Source organism: Gymnoscopelus microlampas (assembly GCF_963454915.1).
Source record: "Gymnoscopelus microlampas genome assembly, chromosome: 14".
In the NCBI taxonomy this organism is placed as follows: domain Eukaryota; kingdom Metazoa; phylum Chordata; class Actinopteri; order Myctophiformes; family Myctophidae; genus Gymnoscopelus; species Gymnoscopelus microlampas.
Window position 1 is genome coordinate 31899056 of NC_139951.1, and position 25884 is coordinate 31924939.

The 25884-nt window shown below is 41.1% G+C and overlaps 2 protein-coding genes across 2 annotated transcripts in view; both read right to left on the reverse strand.

Moving 5' to 3' along the window:
• usp22 (ubiquitin specific peptidase 22) overlaps positions 1–13474 on the reverse strand; it is a 28746-nt gene extending 15272 nt beyond the window's left edge. The window contains exons 1-2 of the mRNA XM_084077806.1: positions 13034–13474; positions 5185–5317 (exon numbers count right to left, since the gene is read on the reverse strand). Coding sequence (XP_083933932.1) covers positions 5185–5317; positions 13034–13159 — 259 coding nt within the window. The 5' untranslated portion in view covers positions 13160–13474. The remainder of the gene's footprint in view (positions 1–5184; positions 5318–13033) is intronic.
• Positions 13475–14205: 731 nt separating this feature from the next.
• On the reverse strand, positions 14206–25852 carry cops3 (COP9 signalosome subunit 3). Its single transcript, XM_084077807.1, has 12 exons — positions 25685–25852; positions 23506–23635; positions 21389–21501; positions 20134–20183; positions 19788–19880; positions 18030–18209; positions 17794–17934; positions 17193–17366; positions 16531–16617; positions 15986–16099; positions 15497–15577; positions 14206–15092 (listed from the first exon to the last, which is right to left on the reverse strand). Exons 1-12 carry the CDS (start codon positions 25737–25739, stop codon positions 15039–15041), a joined length of 1272 nt encoding a protein of 423 aa, XP_083933933.1. The 5' UTR covers positions 25740–25852; the 3' UTR covers positions 14206–15038.
• Positions 25853–25884: the final 32 nt, after the last annotated feature.

Here is a 25884-nt window from a genome sequence, read left to right on the forward strand (position 1 = left end):
GTGTGTGTGTGTGTGTGTGTGTGTGTGTGTGTGTGTGTGTGTGTCTGACTCTGCACTCATTTGTGTGTGAGTGTGTGTGTCTCGCTTCGACTCACAGAAACACACGGCTGGTATATTTTCGGCGAATGACTTTCTTTTGTGTGTGTGTGTTACTTCATTGTGTGTGTGTGTGTGTGTGTGTGTGTGTGTGTGTGTGTGTGTGTGTGTGTGTGTGTGTGTGTGTGTGTGTGTGTGTGTGTGTGTGTGTGTGTGTGTGTGTGTGTGTGTGTGTGTGTGTGCATCCTCTGTTGTTGCATCGCGTATGTCATCAAATATGTAGCCATGTGCATGACCACAATAATTTTAATGATAGTATATAGCCTATATTGTAGGTTATTAGATGGTTCTGGCCACATGGCGGCCCGAACCTCTAGTGTTTTACAATTACGTAGCCGTGAAACCTGAATTCAAACATCTTACTTGGTCAGCCGGTGCACCTTGTCTCCTCACCATTACTAAATGGTTAATAACCAGAACAGCAGCAGCAACCCATTAAGGACATTAAATACTACAGCAGTGGAGTGGTTCTCAAACGATTTCATGTCAGGGACCCCCAAATTCTATAATATTGATATATACTTCCCCGCCCTACACCAGAGTTAACGTAACAACGCTGAGCATTTGACTGTATGCTGTCTAATTGGGACTAGAACAGACCTGGGACACCAGATGGATGTGATTATTGTACCTGGTACAGTGGAAGAAGGGTCCCTGTGGGGCTGGCATAGGGAACAAACACTCACCTGGGGGTTTGAAAGCAGCTTTGGCTGTCTTACTCCACCAGAAGTTGCTTGCTGGTAACAGTAGACAGCGTTCAACAGCCAAATAATCTGTTCCTCTCCCTGACTGCTGTGTATCTACAGACTGTGTGTGTGAGTGCGCACGCGAGCGTGTGTGTGTGCGTGTGTGTGTGTGTGTGTGTGTGCATAGTACCCGAGTGCGAATGTAAATGCCTACATGAATGTATTTGGGCGTGTGTGTGCTCATGAAGGTACAGCATGCCACTATAATATCTGGCTTACAGCTCATTCATTTTTTACGGAGTGACACAGTCATATGGCAAAGTACAAATTAGGGCTTTGAGCTCAACCTGCACTCGCTCCTTGCACGCTACAGCATCGTTATGACAGAAATAAGCTCATAATCCACATCGTTGCTGTCGGGCAGAAACATTGTATCTCCATGGTTACATGTTTTTTTATGTTTCTTCTTTTTCATAAATTAATGCCCTACTACGTCATCAAAAGTAGTGAAAATAGCCGATCTACACAATCTATCTATCACTGATCGATCAGCCATTATTTTAATCATTTATTTTTGTAATATATAATATAATAATAAAAAAGCAACAGTTTTGGACATAATGAGGTTTTTACCTGACAGCAGTGATATCTCAGACTATATTTGAACTCCTGCAACCGGCCTTCAGGGCCCTGCTTCTCAGAGCTGTGTGAGGTGTGAGACCCCTCATTATGACATGACATCCACTTAAACAGTGGCAGAATTTCAGTGTGGATCTCAGTGCATTCAACATGGTCAACTACCACTACTAGACTCACTAGTAATTAAACTGGTTTAAATCCTACGCAAAGGACAGGAACTACTTTGTGTCTATAGGTAATTACCAATCTAAGCAGACAGAGATGACATGACATACTACAAGGCTCCATTCTGGGGCCTCCTCTGTTCAACATCTACATGCTCCCACTGGCTCACATTATGGAAAACAGCAAAATATGTTACCATAATTATGCAGACAACACACATATTTACGTAACTACATCACAGGGGAATATGGTCCAATACAGGCACTCATTGTACTAACCAAATCAACCATTGGATGTGCAGAAATCTTCTCAAATTAAACAGAGACAAAACCGAAGGTCTTGGAGGCAAGGGAGAACGACTAAAAGTTAGCGCTCAGCTTTAATCGGTGATGTTAAAAACCTAAAACTAAGCCAGACATCTTGGTGTAGTCATGGAATCTGACCTGGATTTCAACAGCTTACAAAGTCAGCCTACAATCACCGTAACCTATTTAGACCTGAGGCCGATTCTAAAAACGCCTTCTAAATCTTGACCTACGTTTTCTGAAAAACTTCAAATATTTATTAAAAAAACAAAAAAAACATGACGTTGCTATTACGGTACATAGCAACAAGAACCCCAAAAGGGGTTCCCTGCTTGAAAGGTATAATTACGTAATGGGGTTCCAGGTCTAAATGGGTTAAGAATATATCAAGGATTAAAGAACTTATGCTTCAACAGGATTTGGAAAAATGTGTACACGCATTTATCTTCAGTAGCCTTGACTACAGAAAAGGTTTCTACAGGTCTCCCTAACAAAATCGATCAGACAGCTGCAGGTTGATTCAGACCGCTGCTGCTTGAGTCCTTACTAATACCAAGCAAGTGGACCATATACAGTATCACTCCAGTTCTCAGATCATTACACTGGCTTCCGGTCTGTTAAATAACTGATTAAAAATAAAATACCACTATTGGTTTATAAAGCACTGAATGGTATGGGGCAAAATACATTTATGATCTTCTGCTACATTATGAACCATCCAGACATCAGGTTACTTATCTGAAGCAGGTTTGGTTTCTGAACACAGAGACAGAACAAGCAATGTTTTGTGTAAAGCTAGTAGCACTAGTAGCACTTTGAATTGCCTTGTTGAAATGTGCTATGAAAATAAACTTCACCCCATGGGTGAAGGTATCCCCTACAAGTGAGTTGTAAAAGAGTCATAGAGAGGACACACACTCAGGAGGAGAGCTGACAAGTCAGTCTGAGACAGACAGAGGGAAATAAAAAGTGATAAAGAGTGAGATCCGAGCCAGACACAGATAAGAGAACAAAGAAGAGACAGACACAAAGAAAAAGAGAGACAGAGAAAAAGAGATAGATAGAGAGAGAGAGAGAGAGATAGAGAGAGATAGAGATACAAGGCAAGCAAGAAAGAAAGAGTATTTCATCAAATCACAGAGCACATTGTAGGAGAAAACAAAATGAAGAGGTAAGATGAGAATCCTGGAGAGGAGGACTGTCATGTCACCATGGGAACGAGAGGGGGAATGACGATGGGAAGGGAGAAGGGATAGAGAGATAGAGAGAGAGATGAAAGTATGGATAGATATAGAGTGAGCAAAGTATTGTAATGGATAGATCAGTTAATATAGATGAAAACAAAGAGCAAGAGGCAGCAAGAGATACCGACAGCACAAGAGAGAGGCATGGAAAGAGAAAAAGTGAGAGAGACCGAGAGAGAGAGAGAGATGATGTGAAGAAGACTCCACCTGCTGAGACCAGACTTCTAAAACATTTTTTTAATGGGATGATTAAAAACAAAACAAAAGCACAGAAAACACAGAAGGAAGGGTAGACGAAGGAGGAGGGCGGAGTCTAAAGTAGGCTAACTCCACTGGGGTCATTAAGACGACTTAATTATGCCTGCACTTGTCTGTTGAGATTGTTCCTTTTTCTCCTATTTTTCTCACACACACACACGTACGTACACACGTGCACCCTTAAAGCTCTCTCTCACTGTCACAGTAGTGCACAGTTGTGGCATTTAATTTAGCAGCTAATCTCATTAAACTCACAACTGCACACCGGGGGGGGGAGAAAAGAATGCACAGCACACACCATGCACATACAGTATGTGCACACACACACACACACACACACACACACACACACACACACACACACACACACACACACACACACACACACACACACACACACACACACACACACACACACACACACACACACACACACACACACACACACACACACACACGAGCCAAACAGTGACTGAAACAGTTTGACACTTAACTTAGAGCTTGGGTTCTGGAGCGAAGCTATATTCTTCCACCACAAATTTCCCCGGAAGTGCCGTTCTGCTGAATTCCACTGTTTAAAATCCAATTCTGTTGCATTCTGAGCCCAGCTCCCATCAAAAATAGGACAGAATATTGTCTGCGAGTAGATCAACACTTGAAAAGTAAGAACATTGGGCAACTGCAGTTCTAAATAAAATGGATAATATCTCCCTTTTGATCATGGTGGGTCAGATATATACTCTGGGGCAATCGCATCTCGCTTCTAAGTGTGGAGTGCTGATGACATTTGGTGATTTTCTGACGCAGTGCAGCTATATAAAGATGTGCATCTGCTATCTAGTGCATATCTACACTGGCAAACAATTGGTTTGCATAAAAGTTAAGTGATATACGCTCGTACATTGGACTCAACACGACATTCACACACCAACAGCAAAGGCAACCATCCAAGGCACCAACTAGGGTCTGACATTTATGGATGGCCGAATGCCCGGTGCAAAAAAAAAAAAACCTGCTGCGGGCAAATGAAACCTGTCTAGACCTGCCCGCTCAGGCAAGTAGGCCTACGAATTTGAGTGCAAAGTTTGGTTTTCTTTTGGTATTCTCAATGCAGGCTGACCAACCCTTTAGGCTGATGTGCACGCACGCACCCCTTCACTGGGTTACCATACATTACTACTCGTACTTGCTGTTGTGTTCTCATTTTCTCTAAAGCTTTCTATAAAGTGTTCAAATATAAAAGAGCAAAGTGTGCAGGCATGCTGGATGCACATGCAACTCCTACTGTGATCCAATCTCCCTCAGTACCTCACACGTACACACGCACGCATGTACGCAAGCATACACGCACACAGTCTGAGTGTTTATTTACTCTGTGCTACAAGTGTCAGGCTGGCTCTTCATTAAAACTCTCTCCTGTATAATTAGCTTTTCAGCTGCCTTTGTTTTGGGAGAGAAGGAATTACTGAGGGCATTGTGTGTGTGTGTGTGTGTGTGTGTGTGTGTGTGTGTGTGTGTGTGTGTGTGTGTGTGTGTGTGTGTGTGTGTACGCTTGCATGCGGTATAAACTCAATTAACCTACAGAGGGTATTCATTACATCTCTTGTGATGTTTGGTGTTAAAGCACACACATAATGGAGTTGCCGCAGCAAAACACACCTGCTCTCTGACTCTCTACACCTGTAGATGGTGTGTGTGTGTGTGTGTGTGTGTGTGTGTGTGTGTGTGTGTGTGTGTGTGTGTGTGTGTGTGTGTGTGTGTGTGTGTGTGTGTGTGTGTGTGTGTGGTTACCCAGGTTGTGGCGTTTGCTCTTGGCATGCTCGTGGATGTGTTTCTTGTTGAAGCAGCCAAAGAAGACGCAGTAGAGACACGAGTGCAGACGACTAAGGTGAGCCCCGCACATGTGACAGATACATGACTTAGCCTGTAGAGACAGACACACACACACACACACACACACACACACACACACACTTCATTAATTGATAGTTACTAACCTTATCAAATGATCATTGGTTATCAATGACTTGGCTGAAAACCGGAATTTCCCTCGGGTTCAATAAAGAGCTATCTATAATAACATAAACAGCTAAATATAGCTTATGATATACAGAATACAAAATGCATGTAGTATTAGTTAATCAAACATTTACAGTATTGCACCATTTCAGAAACAGGCATGTTTTGTAAAAACAGTTGAAAAATAGAATATGAAATAGAATAGAATATGAAACTAGATAATATTTAGGCAACTTTAACATGGAAGAAAGCATTAGATTAACATAGTCTCTCTTGAAATGGGAAAGACAACAGTAAAACTAGTAGGCCTAGCCATGAACAATCAACTTAAAACATAGGCTAATATGTGATGGGAGTCCTTAAATCATGTTGCAATTTCACACAAAAACTCCTGTTGATAGGTTTATTGTTGTCAATAAAGGCATAAAAGTCCAAAAAGTCCAAAAATAAATCTCCAAAAAAAAGGACCCCCAGATTGATCTTTGCATTGGGCTAACTTCTAGCCGGTGAAATATTCCTTATATTAAACTGTTACTCATTTTGCTGGGGACCCCCTGGAACTTCCTCAACACCCCCAAACGCCTCAAACGCTTCACACTTTGAGAACCACTGGTCTAAATGTTAGAGCAGTGCAATTGTGTCTGAAAGGTTCCCGGTTAATAATCAATTAATTGAGTAGCACAATGGACTGTGTGGAGTCCAGTTTGGTTGCAAAAATGAACTTTACCTGGCATCCCTATATTCATAAATACAGAGATGCTCATAGGCCTGCGTCCTGCGTCTCTGACGCACCATATTGAAAAAGGACGCATTCATGGCACCCTCGTTGCGTCCATGGGACGCACTACAATTTAGCGGAAATTAGCGCGGATTTGAAGGCCATCCGTGGATTTCAAAGCCGTCCGCGGATTACAAGGCATAGTGCAGAAAACAAGAAAAATCTCGGTAAAACACCGCCGTATGGAGCAGTATTCTCTCTCTGTCTCAGGGCATTGCGAGCTGCTGCTAGAGGGAGAGAGTGAAAGTGCTGCGCAACTTACAGCCCAACTTCAAAGCAAGTTAACGATGGCTCGTTGACCCCAATTTGACCACTAGGCAATCAACTCTGAACAGCACTAATTAATGGCAGCTGTGATTCTTGTGTCTTTCCGTGCAGCCAGATATCAAATAATTCCCTGTAGAGCAGGGGTCTTCAGTGTTTTCAGGCCAAGGACCCCCTAGTTGAGAGAGAGATGAAGCAGGGACCCCCTCTATATTGTATAAAATTGTGTTTCAGATACATTTTTGCTGCTCTTTTTTCCCTTTACACACCTATAACTCCAAAAATAGCCGATCTACAAGCTCACAAGTGTGAGCTTGTAGATCTGCTATTTTTGGCTAAAGTTCTCCTCAGAAAAGGGATACTAGGATTCAAGTGGTTAATGTAAAAAAAAAATCAAGTACTACAAGTACTACAAGTACTAGTTGTCGGATTTGGAATTGTGTACTTTTCTTTCAGATACATGTTCTACATGAATATAACCATATAAGATGAAACACGAGTTAAACGCTGTGCATTTTTGTGGGACCCATAAAATGTCCCTGGGACCCATCTAAAAGACCACCCTTGCATCCCAGGACCCATTGCATTGAAAACCTAGCAACATCACTGTAAATAGCAGATGTACAAGCTCACAACGTGTCACGATGTGGTGTGCTGCCATGTTTGTGCTCCACTGTTGTACAGCAAAGTAAACAGCCATAAGTTGTTAATCAGACGAATGTATAATTATAAACAAATCAATTAGAATGTTTTCAAGTCGATTATAAAAATAAAAAGGGGTTCTTCGATTATTCAATTAATCAAAAAAGTAACCAATAGAATAATCACTATGATATTAATCAATAGTTGCAGCTGTAGAGACAACCGACTGTACCAGTAAAGCAGTCACATGCAGACAAGTATATGCAGATGATAGAGGCATGACCATGAGCTAGCATGACTGACTGCTGTACTGCAAAGATATCAAAACTGGCGAGGAGGAGAAAAAAAATAAAGAAGATCATGAGAAAAGAAGTGAAGGGCTTATTATTATTTATTTAGTGTGGTCAAACAAGTCTGATGCTATCTATGAAATCTATGAAAAGGTTTAAACTGTACCACAATTTTATACAATATGTAGTGGGGGCCCATGCTTCATCTCTCTCTCTCGGATAAAGGGTCCAATGGCCTGGAAAAACACTGAGGACCACTGGCCTAGAACATAAAGACACATGAAACAGAGATGACTAATTTCTATTCCAGTCACACATCCCTATCCATGCACCCATACCATCCATGAATTATGAAAAGCCTTCACTATGCAACCCAGTCTTCTGAACACGCTCCCTTATGATCTGTTTAGGTGTGTGTGTGTTGTCTACATCTGCGTTGCCAGATTTCACAAGAAACAAGAGATCAAACCTATGAAAAAAGCCCAAAACTCTTTCACTATTTTATTTTTTTTAAAGCCAAAGTGAAAGTTTCTTTACAGGTTCAATATTTTTGCTTTCATCGATCCTGAGGGAGTACTGGGCATCTCCAATGTATCCCTCTGGAGTTCTTTGAACAAGCCATGTTTGATGTTTGTGTTTTGAGTTCTTGATCAGAATTAGATCCTATCAATTTGCCAAGGTGGTCAAAATAACTAATGGATGTGTGACAGGCTATATTATGTAGGCTCATCTTGAGACCGTAAGTCCAATGTCTGGTAGCCTCATTGATGAGATCTGCATGATGCGCTGATTTTTCACACAATATCTGCACAATGCCTTTGAATCTACCCACACTTGATGTTGAATGACGAATCCATTCCTTTAATCCTTCATTTCTGCCCCTCTGTTATACCCGGTAGAGATTATTACATTTTTGGGCTCAAGTTCAAAGGCCAAGGTCACAATGCAGATATATAAAATCAATAGAATCTTAAATGGGGCATTTATATAGTGTCTTTATTCAAAGTGCTTTACATTCACACAATCACACGTTCACACACCAATGGTAGAGGAAACCATGTAAGGCACCAACCTACTCATCAGGTGCAGTTAGGGGTTAAATAAATGTCTTGCTCAAGGACACTTTGACACTAAATGGCCGTTCACATCAAGCACCACAACTACAACAATAACTACAAAGATTTAGTTAAAAAGAAATTGTGGACGGCAGAGTCCACACCACTACTATAACAAAGAAGACAATGGTGAACGAATATAACAAAATGAACAATATAGTTCGTTATAGTGCTTGGTCTGAACGGCCCTTAAGACAGGAGGAGCCGGGGATTGAATGGGAACCTTCTGCTTCCCAAGCGGCCGCTCTACCTCCCTAGTCACTGCCACCTCTCTTGCAACACAAGAGATGTTGGTACATTTGAGCTTTCCATGGCCCACCTCTGACAGACTGACACACAGAGCAACGAGACAGAAATATTACCGTCCTCTAATGAGCATTATTGAGGACCAATATATGGAGATATTGCAGAGTAAATGTGAAGTATTCCGTTTAACACAGCCAACATTTCACTGGTGGTAAACAAGTACAGTACACACATACAGTACATTGCAGCCATTCACGTTATTGTAGACACAGTGACACACCCTCAGTGTATGCAAATACATAGTAGCTCGTTACAATGCTGGTTACAATGTGTTGCATTAAGAATTCATCCCAGGCTAGCAGGGTCCCACCGTTGCAAGCCTTAGTAGCCTGCAATCCATTTTTTAAAACACATGTGATATAAGCAATGGGGAAATATGTCTGCATAATCCCTATGGCCTGTATACAGTATATCTCAAAGCTATTACAAAAGGTTAGTATGTTTATATTGTTAAATATGTCCTGTGCGTACCAATACATAGGACAATCTATGGTGTGCTACTAAGTAGCTTGAAATGTCACAGATTTTTCTGGTGCAGTAAAAGCACTTTATCATTGGAGCCCTACAGTGTGGGAGCGTTTTATTATTATTTTCATAACAATTTTTCAATTTTCCCTAAATAAAACATCCCCTTCTCCACACAATGTTTAGCTAAACTAGGTCTACCTAACCTCCATACATGTTTTTTTGTTATCCCATGTTCTGAGTGTGTCTCTGTATTCTACTTTATTGCTGTGGTTTGTGTACCGCATTTAGCTCATTTTGGTATACATTTTATGCAGGCTGATGCCACCAAAGCAAAATGTCACAAAACAGTGGGCCAGTTTTGGAGCAACTCTGGTACAATTTAAATAAAATCAAGCACAGCAGCATTTTTTTAACAGTCCTGGCAAAGTATCAGCAGAGAATGCTGCTAATGACCCAAACAGCATTACATTAAGCCTGCTTGTTCTACAGACGACAACCGTCTGTGTTCTCTCATCTATCCATGCATCCATCCCTGCATCCATAGCTGACTCCCATCCCTCGAGTCTATTCAGTTGCACTCCATTTATCTCGACTCCCTGAAGAAGCCATGGTTCCAGGAAAAAGAATCAACAGAGATGGAGAGGGACTGTAGGCAGAATAAAATTGAATCATTTGGATCTCGTGATCCACATGAGAATGGCATGGCTCCAATGTGGATCTCTAGCTTGGCTTCAATGTGGATCTCGGACTTTATGTGGCCAGCCTGTGACATCAGTCATCATTCTATAACGTCAGCCGTCTATTATGACGTATGATGACTGTTTAAAATTTGGGCACGGTTTAAGGAAGTGCAGAGTCTGCACTACAAGGTAATACGACCAATTTGTTTGATCATCTGAAATACAAAACAAATGCTAATACATGACCAAACAATAAAAGGCCAGAGAAACCAAATAATAAAAGTTCAAGAAAATCCACTGTTAAGACACACAAGTGTCTTAAAGTCGATAAGTAATTGGGTTAAATTAATATTATTAATATTACTATTTTAGTCATAATCGAGCAGCCCTACATGAACCACACCTGTGCATGCAGCCATGCACTTGCACATACTGTCCACACTCAATCACCTATCTGCCTTCACCATATGCAAGGTGTGGAGGCACGCATAGTCGCAGACGCATACACATATACCTGCTTGAATAACCATGCAGACTGCACACACACACACACAACATTGCCTTGCACAAATGGTGCAGTGACACACACATACACATTGCGGCTGGACCACACGGCACACGCACACAGTCAACAATATCCAGAGTGCCCAATGCCATTTTGCAGATGGTGCATGTTCCATGTTGTGGTGTGGCAATACAGACTGAAGTCAGACTGCCTCTTATTTTAAACAGCTGGTGGTGCCAGGTGGACGCTGAGCTCAGCTCTGGAAATTCATCTTCCAACCTTCTGTTTCCAGCCAGCATCGCAGGGTTTATGATCCGTGGGGCCGCTCTCACAGACAACTTTAATGTGGTTTTACTGACACCCGCGTCAGCGTTGGCACAGGGTGAAAGAAGGACTGCTGTTGTGCTTATTGTTGGTCTGTTGTTGGCCTTTGTCTGTTTTTTTATTTAGACAGACAGCAGTGTGTATAGAGGGAAAGACAAAGCATCTCCTGAACATACATAAGCTCGCACATATACATACATCACTGTAAATACTCATTTATTATCATTATTATTACTGGAATACACAGTCATCCATGGGGCAGAGACTCAGGGAGTATTCTAAAAATGTATGACCCTTTGTTTAATTTCTTAATATATATTTGAAGCTTCCCTGAGCTTCCAGGTAAGGAAATATCATTTAATTGTTTTTGCCGTATTTTTACAATGCTGGTCAATTGTCTGCCTGTCTATAACACCTTTATCCAAAGTGTTTTACAGTGTGTTTTACATTCTCCCTTTCACACACGTTCAAACACTGATGGGAAAGGACACCACACAAGTAGGGCGCCAACGTTTCGTTTCGATTAATTGAATGATCATCAGGAGCAATTATGGGTTCAGTGACTTGTCTTACTCAAGGACACGTGACACAGGAGGAGACGATTGGCAGAAAATGTTTCAAAAATATTTAAGTATACCTCTTCCTACACTGGTGTGTGTGTGTGTGTGTGTCACACACACACACTGTGTGTGTGTGTGTGTGTGTGTGTGTGTGTGTGTGTGTGTGTTACACTGCCAAGCCAATTAGCTTAAAAGTATTGGGTCTTCACCTATAGGAATCACGATGCTGTTAAAACTGACAGATATGTTAGAGATTATTCTGGTGATGTACTTAACCTTGACAAATTGAAGGAATTTGATTTATTGGACAGCTTGTGTCGAGGATAACTCAAGTCAAACTTAAATACATTTGTCCCCCTCTACTCATCTTCTGTATGGTAGAATATGTTGCAATAACAAGCACATCTGCAGTGGTTGGAGGTGGTCTCACTATAGCCTTGAACCCAGACTGCCTTCATCTTTTGGATTGTTATCCTTTTGACGTTTTCCTGTGTACATTGCTTTGTTTTGTACATACAGTCAATACATCAATCAATCAAAGTCAGTCTGGACTCCATGTTGGTTGACCTACTCTGACTCTCCATTCAGACATTTACCTGTAGACTGGTTGACAGGTAGTATTGCCCTGGCAATGCATTATGTCCCCTGATCAAGTGGGTATGCAGAGGCAGCAATGTGGTAGACAGACACGGGTTCAAATCCCGGGTAGGACATAAAGGTTACACATTGTGAGCTTGTAGATCGGATATTTTAAAATGGTCGAAATATATATAGAGCTGAAGTGGTTAAAGTGGTTGTTTTGTAATAAAAATCAAAATCTACAAAGTAACTAGTAGTCTAACTTAGTTTTCAATTAATTGTAGTGGAGTAAAAGTATAATATTTGCCTTCAAGAAGTAGTGGAGTACAAAAAAGGTACTGACGTTTGCAAATACTCCAGTAAAGTAAAAAATACTCAAGATTTTACTTAAGTACAGTACTTGAGTAAATGCACTTGGTTACTTTTACACCACTGCGTTTGTGACATCCTTAACGTTGGATGTCGGATGTTATTATGGGAGGCGTCGGTCATTGTCAACAAACATACACACGCGCACGCGGCGCGCGTACAGTCTTGCAGCATCTATTTGCAGAGAGCTTCATTCGCTTCCCCGGCAGTGTTGCCAGAGCTAGATCTGCTATTTTCAAAAAATATATAGAAAAACATTTACAAATGTGTAATATCTTTTAAACATTTTTAAAACACACATATTGTATGGGGGGGCCCTAGAACGTAATCTTTTCAGATGGGGGTCCGTGGACAAATACGTATTAACTTGAGGGTCCTTGCCATGAAAATGTTTGCGAACCACTGGTTTAACAAAATTTAGGAAACAAGCCCAAATAAGCAAATACATTTTTACAAACCAGACCAAAAAAAAACGTAAATATTGTAAAGCAATATTTACAAGCAACTCAAAAACAAGCCCATAGTTGCTTAGCCGTAAAAATCTTCTCTTATGGGGGTCCCTGGCATATCTTTTCAAATGGGGGTCCGCGGGCAAATAATTGTCCATTTGGGGGTCCTTGACATGAAAAAGTTTGAGAACCAATGGCTTATAAAAAGCGGACATGGCAACGCCGTCCCCCGGGCCGTGCGTGCGTGTTTATTATCATCACTTCTTGTTTTCATTTCATACATACCACCTACCTTGCGTTTTCTGGTCTCGGCTGAGCCGCTCCACACGAAACACTGATAGATGAGCCGGAGGTTCTGCTTCCAGTTGTTGTTGTCCGCTTTGAAGGCGTTCACGTGCGGGCAACCTGCGGGACCCATGATGATGATGGCAGCAGCAGACACACAGCATCGGGGATCACATTCACAACCGTTCCTTCAGGCTCCTCCAGAGTCCATAAGAGACTCAATAGAATCTACTGATTGTTCCTATGATGTGGTTTAGTTCCAGTTGTTCGACATGTCCTGGTTATTACAGTAGTAGCAGAGTGGCACGCAGCAGCAAACATCAAGGCGATTCTGTCTGTGCGTGATCCCGCCCCACAGATGCACTTATTTTCATTTGCATTTAAAATCCACACTTGTGCTGCTGCATCCTCTCAAATACACGGGTTAGCAATTAGCTCAGATGTTTAGCATTGGAATTTCAACAGTAGCTCGCACGCAGTGTTGCCAGGTTGTGTGAGAGAAATAAGCAACCAGGTCTAGGAAAAGAAGCCCCAAAAGAAGCGACCCAAGCCATAACGAGTACAGTTAAAACCATCGGATATTCGAAAAAATAGACGATCTACAAGCTCACAACGCGCTGTGAGCTTGTAGATCTGATATTTTTTTTTAAAGAGAAATTTTGAAAAAAGTTAAACATTTTGAATACTTTTTTGAAACATAACAAGACAAATCTGGGGGTCCCTAACACAAAATATGTTTAGATAGGGGGGGGGTCTGTGGACAAATAAATATTAACTAATATTTAATTACAAGCAACTTTACAGAAAAACAAGCCCAAAGTCGCTTATAATAAGCGGACATGGCCACCTTATAGTTTACACAGCGAGCTTCCTATGTCCCGCCTCATTGGACAACACTTAGCCAATGACAATCGAGCGTTGCGTTTGATTGACGTGCGCTAAGCTTTCTTTCGTTGCTTAATCCCGCCCACACATTGTGGGAGCTGCGTCGGGATTGGCCTCTTTGTCACTGCACACAATATCCGCCCGTTGGACGCCGCTGATAGGCTGATATACTAATATAACTTCATGGTATGTTTGTTTCGATCATGCAACTCAACACATTCAGTTACCTCATTGTAAATGTGATGAGATGGCTGGACAGGATGCCGTCTACACAAACTTAAGATTCCAGAACAGTATTCTTAAACAATTTATTACAACAGATCTGACAATCGTAAAGCTCAAGCTCCCAAACAACAGTTATTGACAGTTTGGTTTTCATTGAAGTACTTTTTACTTGATGAAATAACAGCCCGTCAAAGCAATTTACTGTACAGTGTACGAGCGACCTCTAGCGGAACCAACTTACAAAAACAGTGCACCAGATTGTGAGCCGCCCACACCCAACCCCATCTGCGTTTTAGTCAAGGGCAATGAGTGTGTGTGCACAGACACTGGCTATTTTAGATATATACATTGTGACTGAAAAAAGGAGTGACAGGGAAACGGTCTTTGCAACCTTTTACAACAGTAGAATTTATCAGATTTATTCCGTTGCCAGCCATAAGATGAGTTACCTCAACTGCCCTCTATATGAATGTCCATCATGCAGCAGAACTGAGAAGAAAAACAACAAAACAAAACAAAAACAGTGCTAATTCACACATCTTTTTTGAACAAATAAGTCCAGTTTTTATTATTGTGGTTTCTGTTAATGCAGCAGTGGTGCCCCCACCTGAACATTGATAAATAAAACACTGACAAAAATGTATTTCTTTTTCTTTTTCTCTCTTGTAAAGCATCTTGTTTAGAGATCCTCAAGATACTGTGAAGAAAGTAGAACCAATTTTCATCATCATCATTCCACACATTTAGATTTTTTTCCTTGACCGATGTCCATATGCATTAGAATGTTTGTTGGTTTGTTTGTTTTTGCTCTTTAAAAAAAAAAGCCAAGTCTTCCCAGGGAGAATGCATTGGGTGGCGATAGCATTCTCTCTTCCAGCCCCCCTCTGTCCCAGTCAGGCCTCTCAGGAGTAACTTGATGTTTTGCTACCGACATCATCCTCCTGTGTCCCCATACTCTGAAAAATGCAGAGGGGGACATGTTAGTCACACATTCATAATCCTTATCCTTCGCTACGTTTGTTTGCATGTTAAAGCACTCTTTGTACTTTTTTGAAAAATATCAGCATTGCTATTTCAATATTGTTTCTTAATATGTACTTCATAGTTTAACATTGGTGATAACTTTTAGTGCTGCCCATGTGAAATGTCTTAACATCAATGAAGATTCATTCTGCATTTAAAGTAAAATTATGGCCACAGCCCTAACGTAAACTTAGGTACAGAAACTCATATACAAACCGAAGTCCAACTACCAGCACATTGACATACTGTGTGAAGAGTTTTGTTCCAATCTTCATCTGTATAAACAATACTGTGGAAAGAATTGTGTAATAGAACGGTTGCTAATAATGTCCCTTACCTTCTGCACAAATTGTGGGTTTACTGTGATTTCCTGATCCATAGACTTTAGCTTCTCATCCAACTCTATACACTTCAACATCTGTGGAGAGAAAAAAAAAAGACAAAACAAAAAAAACATTACTTCATTAGCAGTATTTCGTCGCTGTCGGGCGGAAACCTTTCACTGCTGTATGTCCAAAACTGTTACTTTTCACAAAATAACCTGCTTTCCAATGGATCCAATGTAGTTCTTGTTTAGTCACAAGCCCTTGTTAATACTGTTCATTGGTTAAACATTTATACAATCCACAGACAGACTTAGCTACTTTCAATTCCCCAAAAAATGAGAAAATGGCCGATCTACAAGCTCACAATGTGTCGTGTGTGATGCATTGTGAGCTTGTAGATCTGCTTTTTTCCCCTGCAGGTTTCTGCCAGACAGATTTGTTTCTCTCTTATTTAGTGATGCAGTGTTATTAAGAGTGCTACAAGGATGACCCCTCCTCACCTCTTGGTCGATTTTGTGGAGCATTGCTGGATTATTGTACTTTTCGGGGTTGTCGTGGAAACAGACCATACCATCCTTTTGGTTGATGCTGGCGTAGATCTCGCCGTCTTCAATCTGCACACAAAGGGTCCAAATTTATAAACAGAGAAAATGTGTTTCCTTCTGACTGAAAATGCTAACAATTCCTTTGTCAGTTCCTTTTTCTCCCCAATTTAGTCGTTATGCCAATTAATTCCTCCCCACACACAGTGTGTTGTCACTGCTAGGAGCCCCCACCGGAAGGACGTAGAACCTCCGTTCTACTCCTACCCAACAATCCCTGCTGACAGGTGCCACTGGGAGTACGTGCAGTACAAGTCTGTGCTGCTTAAGATCCACAAACGGAACATGCCCAGTGTAGCCCGAGCATCATTTACTTTATATTTACCTCCTGTACTGTCAGTTGAATATTACTGTCTGTCTTGAGTTACTTGCTCGTACAGCTGAGATTATGATCAAATATAATGCGTTTGCATGCAGTGCTCCTTCAGGGCCCCTTCACTCACCATGTGCAAGACATATTTCTCAGCCTCCTGCGGTCCCGACAGCTGCACTCGACTCGCCATGTCTTGCAAGGAGAGCGTCAGGAAAGTCTGTTGAACCAAGATAAGAGGAGGGAGGGAGGGAAATCAGAGAAGAGATTTGACACAGATACAGTATTTAATGAACCACTGCCTTCTAAGACACATTTTTGCTTCCTGGAATCAAAGGGATCTCCCCACCATCACATCCCAACTCCTTCCAGAATAAGAGTATAGACTGATGAGGTTGAGATAAAATGCACAGAGGTGACTGCGAAAAAAACAACCTAAGCAAAAAACAAGCCATGAAAGAGAAATACATCTGATGATCCAACAAACCGATTTTACAAGATGTAACCCAACTGGGTATGGTAGAGATTAGGCATGGCTGAATGCTGAACGTCACACACCCCCCCCCCCACACAAACACACACACACGAGGAGTAGTAATTTGGCATGACTACATAAATTACTGTACACAATAAGTAAGCAGTTACTCAATGCCTTGCTAAAGGACACTTTAAAAAGACACGTGCATGATTGACCTCTGCTGTAGCATGGCAACCCTCCACATTTTTCTCTCGCTCACACACAAACATGCTCTTGGCTTGCATCCACCACAAACTCCACACCCAGGCATCACCCACCTTCGTTAGCCTCTGGATGTTCTTCTTATAGAGAGAGGAGAGACACTGCTTGACCAGGCCTGTGTTGTTGTCTCGTGTGAAGGTCTCGCTGTGTTTGTTGACCACTGCGCGAAGCTCGGCGGGGTTGTTGGTGGTGTACACCTGGGCCAACTCGTGATACGCGTTGCTTAAGGGCTGAGGGCGCAGGATCATGGACAGAGAGATGGCAAATCCATGGGACAGAGTGAAATACATGGTTTCTTATGAAGATAATTGCTAACTGCAGCACTAAATACTTATATAAGGTACAAATAAATGCAGTACAATTATTTCCCTAAGCAATAAATACAAATAAGCCACCAAAATCTATATGTCAATGGTAGAACCTTGGCTTGCAGATTGATACTAATAACTGTTCAATACTTGGTATCACCATAATCAACTAAGTGTAAGTAAAAAATGTCTAGCACTAAAAACCCACTGAGTGACACCTGTTTTGATCTTTTTTTTAAATTATTATTTTAAATTCTAAACACTACATCCCACACATGTTTTTATGCACCTGTTCCTCCGCTCACTCATTTTGTAATTTCTTCCATCTTATTTATGATTTAATTCCTACCTTGATGAACCTCCCTACTATCTGTGAGGTGTATTTGGGCAGCTGCTGCACTTTTCCGTGGAGTATGAGGGACACTAGGATGTACTTTTTATAGGCTTCCAACATGATGTGGCTCACTGCCATGGCTGGAGTGGTTATTGCCTAGAGGAGAGGCGAGGAACTTGATTATCCATTGCAGAACAAATCAAGTATATAACATAGGCAGAATTAGAACGACACAGGTAAGCAAGCCATACCTGTTCATAAAAATACAGTGCTCTTTCAAAGTTTTTCAGACCCGTGTAGATCATGCCACCGTAGTAGTAATAACATAGAAAGTGCTTGGCGTCGTATGCTCCGTTCTCCTTGCAGATGTCCATCATATCCAGCTCCAGGAAGGGTAGGACCGGCTTGAAACACTTTGCTAACAAGCACAGCTATATGGGAGAGAGAGCAAATTAGAAGGGAAAGGGAAGATGCAGTGAGGACATACGACATGCAATGAGCCACTGCCGTCTACGGATTATAGGCAAAGGTCGCGTTCAAGCTGCTGGCGTACATAACAGATTGAATGAACCTACTGTACAGTGTGCATCATTAACAGAACATTGAAAGGGCAGGACGTTGTGAATGTGTACACTTGCTGGAACTATCTCCGGTAGTCTTGGCGGCATTGCGAGGAAGAAATACAAGCGGGCTCTGTCTACATTGAAAGCAAGTGTTTGGACACACTTATGTATCTGCGTCTCTCGCTCTCTGTATCTGTGTCTCCCTCTAACTCTCTCCTCTCTCTCTCTCTCTCTCTCTCTCTCTGTGTGAAAGACACAGATGTGTGTTGTTGCGATCTTTAGAAATCTTCCCAGTGACAATAAAAATGTCGACAAGACAATGTTGATGTAACTAAGAGATTTGCTGTCTTACATGCCAAATTGCCAATACATTTAATATTAACTAGGATGCAATATAGTTGCATGCTAGCATCTGACGGTCAGAAACTGTATATCCCATACCCCGGATGGATAGCTAGCACCTAATTGGCTGCTTCCTCGCGGACACGTATCTATGGAAATCGTGGTGACGTGGGTTAGGCTGGAAAGATAATTAAATAATTTAGTTCACAAATCTACAGCAACACTTGATTTAAACCCTTTTGCTCCCCCTGCTCACCCCATCTGAAAGGATCCTCTTGTGAGGATGTTCTTTGAACTCATTTGCAAAGGTAAACAGACTGGGGGGATGTGGAAAGTTGAGTGTGAATTGAATGAAGTTAATGTTAGCCTAATGTTATGTATGTGCGTATTTTAACTCTAACCTTCAGGTACTAACCCTAATCTTTATTTGCAAGCTAACTGATATTGATATCAGTCATAAAGGATCCGAAGGTAAGCCTAATAATTTAACTTCAAACGATAACAGAGCAATGTCTTTGTATTGGCATTGGCAAGTGTTGTGAATTAAAAGGGATATAATTGAATGGGAATCGAGAATCATTTTGAACTGAAAATCTTAATTGAGAATAGTTTTTAATGGAGAATCGATTTTGAATCTAATGGTGATCCCAAAAATAGGAATAGAATCGAATCATGAGATACCATACATACATAGATTCCTGTAACCTTTGTAAAAAATCTACTAAAATCCTGAAGAAGTTGGTTGTTCAGAGGACATCTACATACAAATGGCCACCTCCTATCACAGATATTCCATTGGATCAGGTCGTATCAGTAACAGCAAAGTAGTGTTACGTGCACAACCAAAAAGCACTCGCATCCAAAACGATAAACGCTCAGTGCTGGACAGAGTAACCCCATGAAAAGAAAAGATCAGAACATCTGCACTTTAGAAAATGATCCCATAGTAATTTAATTTAATACCACTATGTGATGTTTCAAGCTCTTCAAATGTGCAACCGAAAAAGAGAAAAACAAACGGGATGTTTGGCAGCATTGGTCATTGTGAAGTGAGATCAAAAGGGTGCTTTTGAACCACACGGAGGCCCCTGAGAGGAGACTCACCTGACACAGGTCTGCATGAACTGAGGTAAGTTGGTTTGTGTTCATCTGCATTTTGTCTATTGCCTGTTTTAGAACGACGACACCCCGCAACGGCTGAGATTACAAAGAAGATGACAAAAAGACAATTAGTTACAGCTTCTGCTTTGAACAGTCCAAACACAAATGAAACTGACAAGACATGGGCCCCACTTTAAAATGCAGTAAAATATTTAAAGAATGCAAGACAAGAGTGGTGCATTCTTCCAGCGCCAGCCATTAGAGCAGATTATTTTTATGTTGCTGCACAAATGAGCTGAGTCAGAATAGAAGCTGCCGTCTCATGTCACTGCTTTCTGTCCACACCCACCTGTTTCCGCTCTACGAGGGCATTTGTCAACTGGTGGCAGAGACCAGCAACTGTCAAGAGAGGAAGACAATTACCATCAACTTGCACACAAGGAAGTGAGATTCGCAGCAACAATACACCTTTTATTCTGGCTCTGTGTTTAATCTTCTACTCGTTAACCTCACCCATTTCTAAGTAGAATTTCTACCATTTCTAAGAAGGATTGTGCAGATAAATAGCTGGCTATTTATGTTTTAATTAGTTTCAGTTCCAGTGAGATAAATAACCATGTAAAAGAAAACTAATAAAAGTACAGTTGTATGGGGGGGGTGGAACTGAAAAAAAAAACAGTTGATGCAAAAAACTGATTAAAGCACAAATCATGCATTAGCAATTCATTAAATTGGTTTAAATTATTTGATATAAAGTGTATGATTTGATAAACCATCACTGAAAACTACTGCTCTGTGCAACCTGTAACATGCACACTGCCTGGTTCTTTTTGAACTAACAAGCTCATCAAGGCTCCTGTCAATGAAAGTGAGCAATCTCAGTGAATTCACTGACATTTTAGACCCTGATTTCCAACCCTGTTCTCTGATATTACACTTCAATGTCCACTCCACTATAAGCCATGACAGTAGGCCTACAGAGTGCAGAGTAAGGGGAAATAAACTCATCATAAAAGTGCAGAACCTTAACTTTGGTTGATTATTTCTCCCCTTCAATAATACCAATTGGTATTGTATTTTATATTGTTGTTGGCACCTGAGCATGTCTTCCAGACATACAGGTAAGATTTGCACAACGGTACCACTGACAGATCTCTGTCAAAGTTGCAGGACCCATGCTCAGGTGCCAGCTGGCAGGTCGTTCAAAACGAGAGGAATTACTAACAGAAGCATATTGAGGGAGTTTGGCAAATCTTTGGGGGGGCACTACCACACGTTTAGCTGTGTTGCTCATTCCATGATTGTACGATCCCAAAATACCAATTTGTATTATTGATACTCGACCAAAGATAAGTTTCCAAACTTTTTTTGAGGAGTTTATATGTATCCAATGGTAGCTGTATAATTATTAGGTGAATACAGTAAATACCAGTGTGTTGTTGCCATGTTTATTAACCACTTATACCCAACTTTGTCATAAGACAAATAGTGTAAATAGCCGATCTACAAGCTTTGTGAGCTTGTAAAGCTGCTATTTTTTAAGGTTAATGTGGTTAAACCAGGTGGAAGGACCATGCAAAGCTTCTGTAGGTGCTCACACTTACAAGTGTCTGTTGCATATCTGATGTGCTCCCCATTGCAGGTACTGATAAAGAGCTGGACTTGGGAGAAGAGCGTTTCAAAGTCAGGGATGTTTGGCATGGAGAACTTCACAAATCTGCGGTGACAGAGAGAGGAGACCGGCATTGAAACAAATTAAAGCGGTAATTCATATGGGGGGGGGGGGGGGGGGGGGGAATTGGCAAAACAAAAAAAAGTATAACAATTTAAAATCACAATTTATTAACCAGGAAAATATCATTCATCAAGTTTCTCTAGACAAAAAAAGAAAAACAAAAAAAGAAACAAACTATATCTTGCTTCTGAATCATTACAATCAGCTTGTCAGTGATATTGCTGATGTAGAGCAGTGGTTCTCAAACATTTCAATGTCAAGGACCCACACACTGAACTGCATTTGGCTGAGGACCAGCACAAGTTCCAAATCCAATGATTTCGTGCCACGATCCCCCATAAGAGACATTTGTGATACTTTTTCAATAATTTGAATTATCAGAAATACAATTATTGTAGTTATAAATTATATTGTATATTCTTCCATCCCTAGCCATGCATATTGCATTAGTTAGCCTATAGAGGATATGCGCATACTTAAAGTGAATGGCACATCGAGTGGCAAAGAAACATGCAAAATGAGTTTAACATTGTTTAATGTTGTTTAATGCAATCAGATATGACTTATCTGTTTGGATGCATGGGCTGTCAAGGCCAGAAAGTATTTGTTTGACACTCAGTAGGCATTCCTGCATAACTTCCAGGTTTGATGATGATGTCACACGCATATCCTCTATTTCTTAAGCACAAGTAGAATTAGCTGGATGTTTAGCTTTAAATTCAATGTTTTTTTTTCATATTCAGATGGGTTTCCTTGTGGTGCGAATTAGACTAGGATCAATTTTCTTTGCCGTTAACAGATCTGGTCTAGAGCAGATACGGAAACATCAGGGGAAATCTAAATGTATGGGCTAGAACAGCGGCAAGAAGGGCCACTAACAAACCCATGCCCACTTTCAAAACAAATCTTATCACCTTCCCAATATGAAGGATGGTCCTAAAGTCTTTGTATTGGTTATGTAATGCTGTTATGTTCGAATTGGTTCTACCCAGTTTGGGCCCAATTGAATTTAAATGTCACCAGACACACAGTAAGCAGAGATCTCTGATAATCTGGCTGCACAATACTAGAATTTCCTGACTCCAGGTTCAACCTATAATAAACGACGGTTGCTATGCGAAACCAGTCGAAAATCACTGGTTTAAGTTGTAACTCCTAGAAGCAGCAGTAAGCAGTGGAGTAAAATACTGTGCTCTGACTACCGGCGACAAAGCTACAAAACGGCCAAGTATGGCCGCTACATTGTTGCCAAATTGCAGCTAAAGTGTTGCTAAAGAAAACACGCGTAGTTGAAATGGTATGTTTAAATAGCACAACAAACTAGTTAACAAGAATGAGTCTTTCTTCCATTTATGGAAAAGATTCAAGAACAGGAATAGTGGGGATAGAGAAGGGGAGTGGAAATGGTGAAACAAAACCATGATTGGTTGACAATTCACCATGTCTTTGGGTGCTGAAAAAAAATGGCAGGCCAGCTCAACTTGTATTTGTAGTGCATGTCGCCCATCATGCTGTGACAAGTGTAGGGTGTCAGTTTGTAGCTTCATTTTTCTGTCTTGCATTGAAAATGACATGGACAGTAAGTAGCCTGTTGCTTTGTCGCTGATGGTCTGAATTGAACACAGCATGCGGCTGCACAATATATAGAACACACTAATCAGTGTGTTCACAATGCTGACTTCTTGCTATCAAGTAGCAAGAAGCAACAATTTCTTTAGGTATTGCAGCCACAGCCAGACACCTAAACCATACAGTATTTTTTATCGTTTTCTGATCTACAAATCCTGCCACAGCCTTCTTTCCTGTGCCTGCCCAATTGCTGTTTGTCTTGTGATTTATTTATTTTATATAAATTAACAAAACTGTTGCCATAAAGAAGATGGTATGTATTGGCAGTGGATTGACCACTAAAATAAAAAAATACCAGTGTGTGTGTGTGTGTGTGTGTGTGTGTGTGTGTGTGTGTGTGTGGGGAGGAATACTCACAGCACAGCCAGCACTCCCAGGGAGTGCTCCTGGATATCCAGGGCCCCCAGCACGGTGTCCAGGTGGGACAGGTTTTTGGCCAGCAGCTCCCCGCTCTTGTTGATCAACTCACACAGCTGAGTCATCTGGCCTGTAAGGCAGGAAAAAAGAAATAACAATGAAAAATACAAAGACTGGAGACACTAAATCATCCTTTTGTTTGGGTCTGTCCACAATCCACATACCTGCATGATCGCAAAGAGCACTGGTAGATAGGTATGAGCTCTAGGCAGCAGCAGCACCTTTATTGTCTATCTTATTAGTAATACTAGACCGCCGCCCGGTCTACTCGGGGGGGCCATGCAAGTCGGGAACGATTCAAGTTTGGAATACACGCCCCACCAAAATACACCTGTTGTCTGATGTACTCGTTGTATCCGTTGTCAAAATCCCACGCATAGCATTTTGCATCAATAATGTCAGAATAATGTTGTTGATATGTTACTCGAATCTTGCCCCAATGTCTCTTGTACAGTGACTGTTAAATTATGGAAAGGCCTTTCAATAAAAATAAGTTTTAAGAAATAATTTGAAAGAAGATACTTATTTATCAAGCCTGAGCTTCTCAGGCAGGTTGTTTCAGAGTCAAAGAGCCTGACAGCAATGGTCATTTCCTTTGACTTCAGCATCAATTCAGGTTCATCGTTCAACCAGCAGATTCCCAGAGGTTAATAACTAGAACATGTTATTACGGGCCAGACCATTAAGTGACTTTAAAGTAGCAGGTCAAATCAATCCTAAAATAGACACTTCCAGTGTGGGGAAGTTAATATAGGAGTAAGATGTTCACTTCTCCTGGTTTTAGTTCAACATCTAGCATCAACATTCTGTAAAATGTATAGCCTATTGAGTGATTTTGCAAGCACCGATAAAATAGTAACGGCACATAAAAAAATAAAAGCAACATGTATGATGATTTGTGTCTTTAAACCTCAAAATTGATCTTATGATCCTGGATATATTTCTAGATGATGATTATGTCTGAACAAGTTTGTTAACGTGGCTCTCAAAGTTTTGGCAGGTTTCAAATGAGACACCAACGTTTTTTGGAACAGACATGACAATATTTAATCTGAGAATATAAATTATCTAGGACAATTATGCTAATTTTAGTTTTGTCAAGAGACCGAGTTGAATTGAAGGAAATCATTTTCCATCCATTCTTTGATACATGCTAAACAGTTAACTATAAAGGATAACATTGTAGGGTTGTTGACCTGCCCTGGAAGACATAATTCTGTACAATCTGCATAACAATGGAAAAAGATGTGTGAGCATGAAAAAAGACTGGACCAGTCACCTACAATTGAAACTTGGGGCACTACACAATAAGAAAGAACCTATGATGTTTATGATATAAACCACTCAGACATGCCATCCCATGTCTTAAACTATTGATAATATATATATGAACAGTGCTTCCATCATGTCCAACAAAACTGTGGTAGTACTAGTCATGCTGAGATGTACCATCAAAAAACAATAAAAAACAATAAAGAACAATAACGAACTAACTTAAACTAATAAGAAATGTGCAAGTTTTGAACCGTTTCAGTGATCAAATGAGTGATGAAAGCAGAATATATATATATATACATTTTTTACCAATGGGAGCATTGGTATAGAATGGTACAGAATGATTTGAGGATTTAGTATCATGATGGTTGTGTGGCAGACTTCAGTAAAAATAAATCGGGCGGTCAAGTGTCCTGTCAAGGCCTTGCACACATTAGCGAAAAGAGGCGATGCATTATGCTTGACGGACTTCCCATTAGACCAATGACATTCGCTAATAATTCTCTACAGCCAATGGCGTACGGCTAGGGCGGGACTACCGGCAGGCAGTTATTTTCTAGATCAAAATTTTAAAGTATGATTTTGAAGTATTTCTCATTCAACTACGTGGTCCAACGTAAAGCACGAAACACCCGCGTGACAACGCATCCCTTGGGGATACTTTGGCGCAGTCTCGGCTGCCGAGAATGCGTTTTAATCAGTCTGTTTACATGATAAGGCAAAAAGAAGGCTCTGTGTAGTTTGGCTGCCTAGCATCGGCAAGGCACTGGTTAGCATAATGGTTAGCTAGCATGCTAGTACTTACAGCTCGTCTGAACAACTTGGGTCAGTTTAGTGTGCCTACCTTGAGCGGAGAGCTGCCGCACGTTGTTCACAAACTGCTCCAAGGCTGAAGCCATTATTTCATCGGTGCGAAGTGGAGGTAATACACACTGTTTCTCATTCAAACGTCAGAAACAACTCCGTGCGGGCTGAAGACAGGGGGCCACACAGCCGCCACTGGGAGGAAGGTATCGCGAGAGCGTTCGAGACCGAACGGGGGTG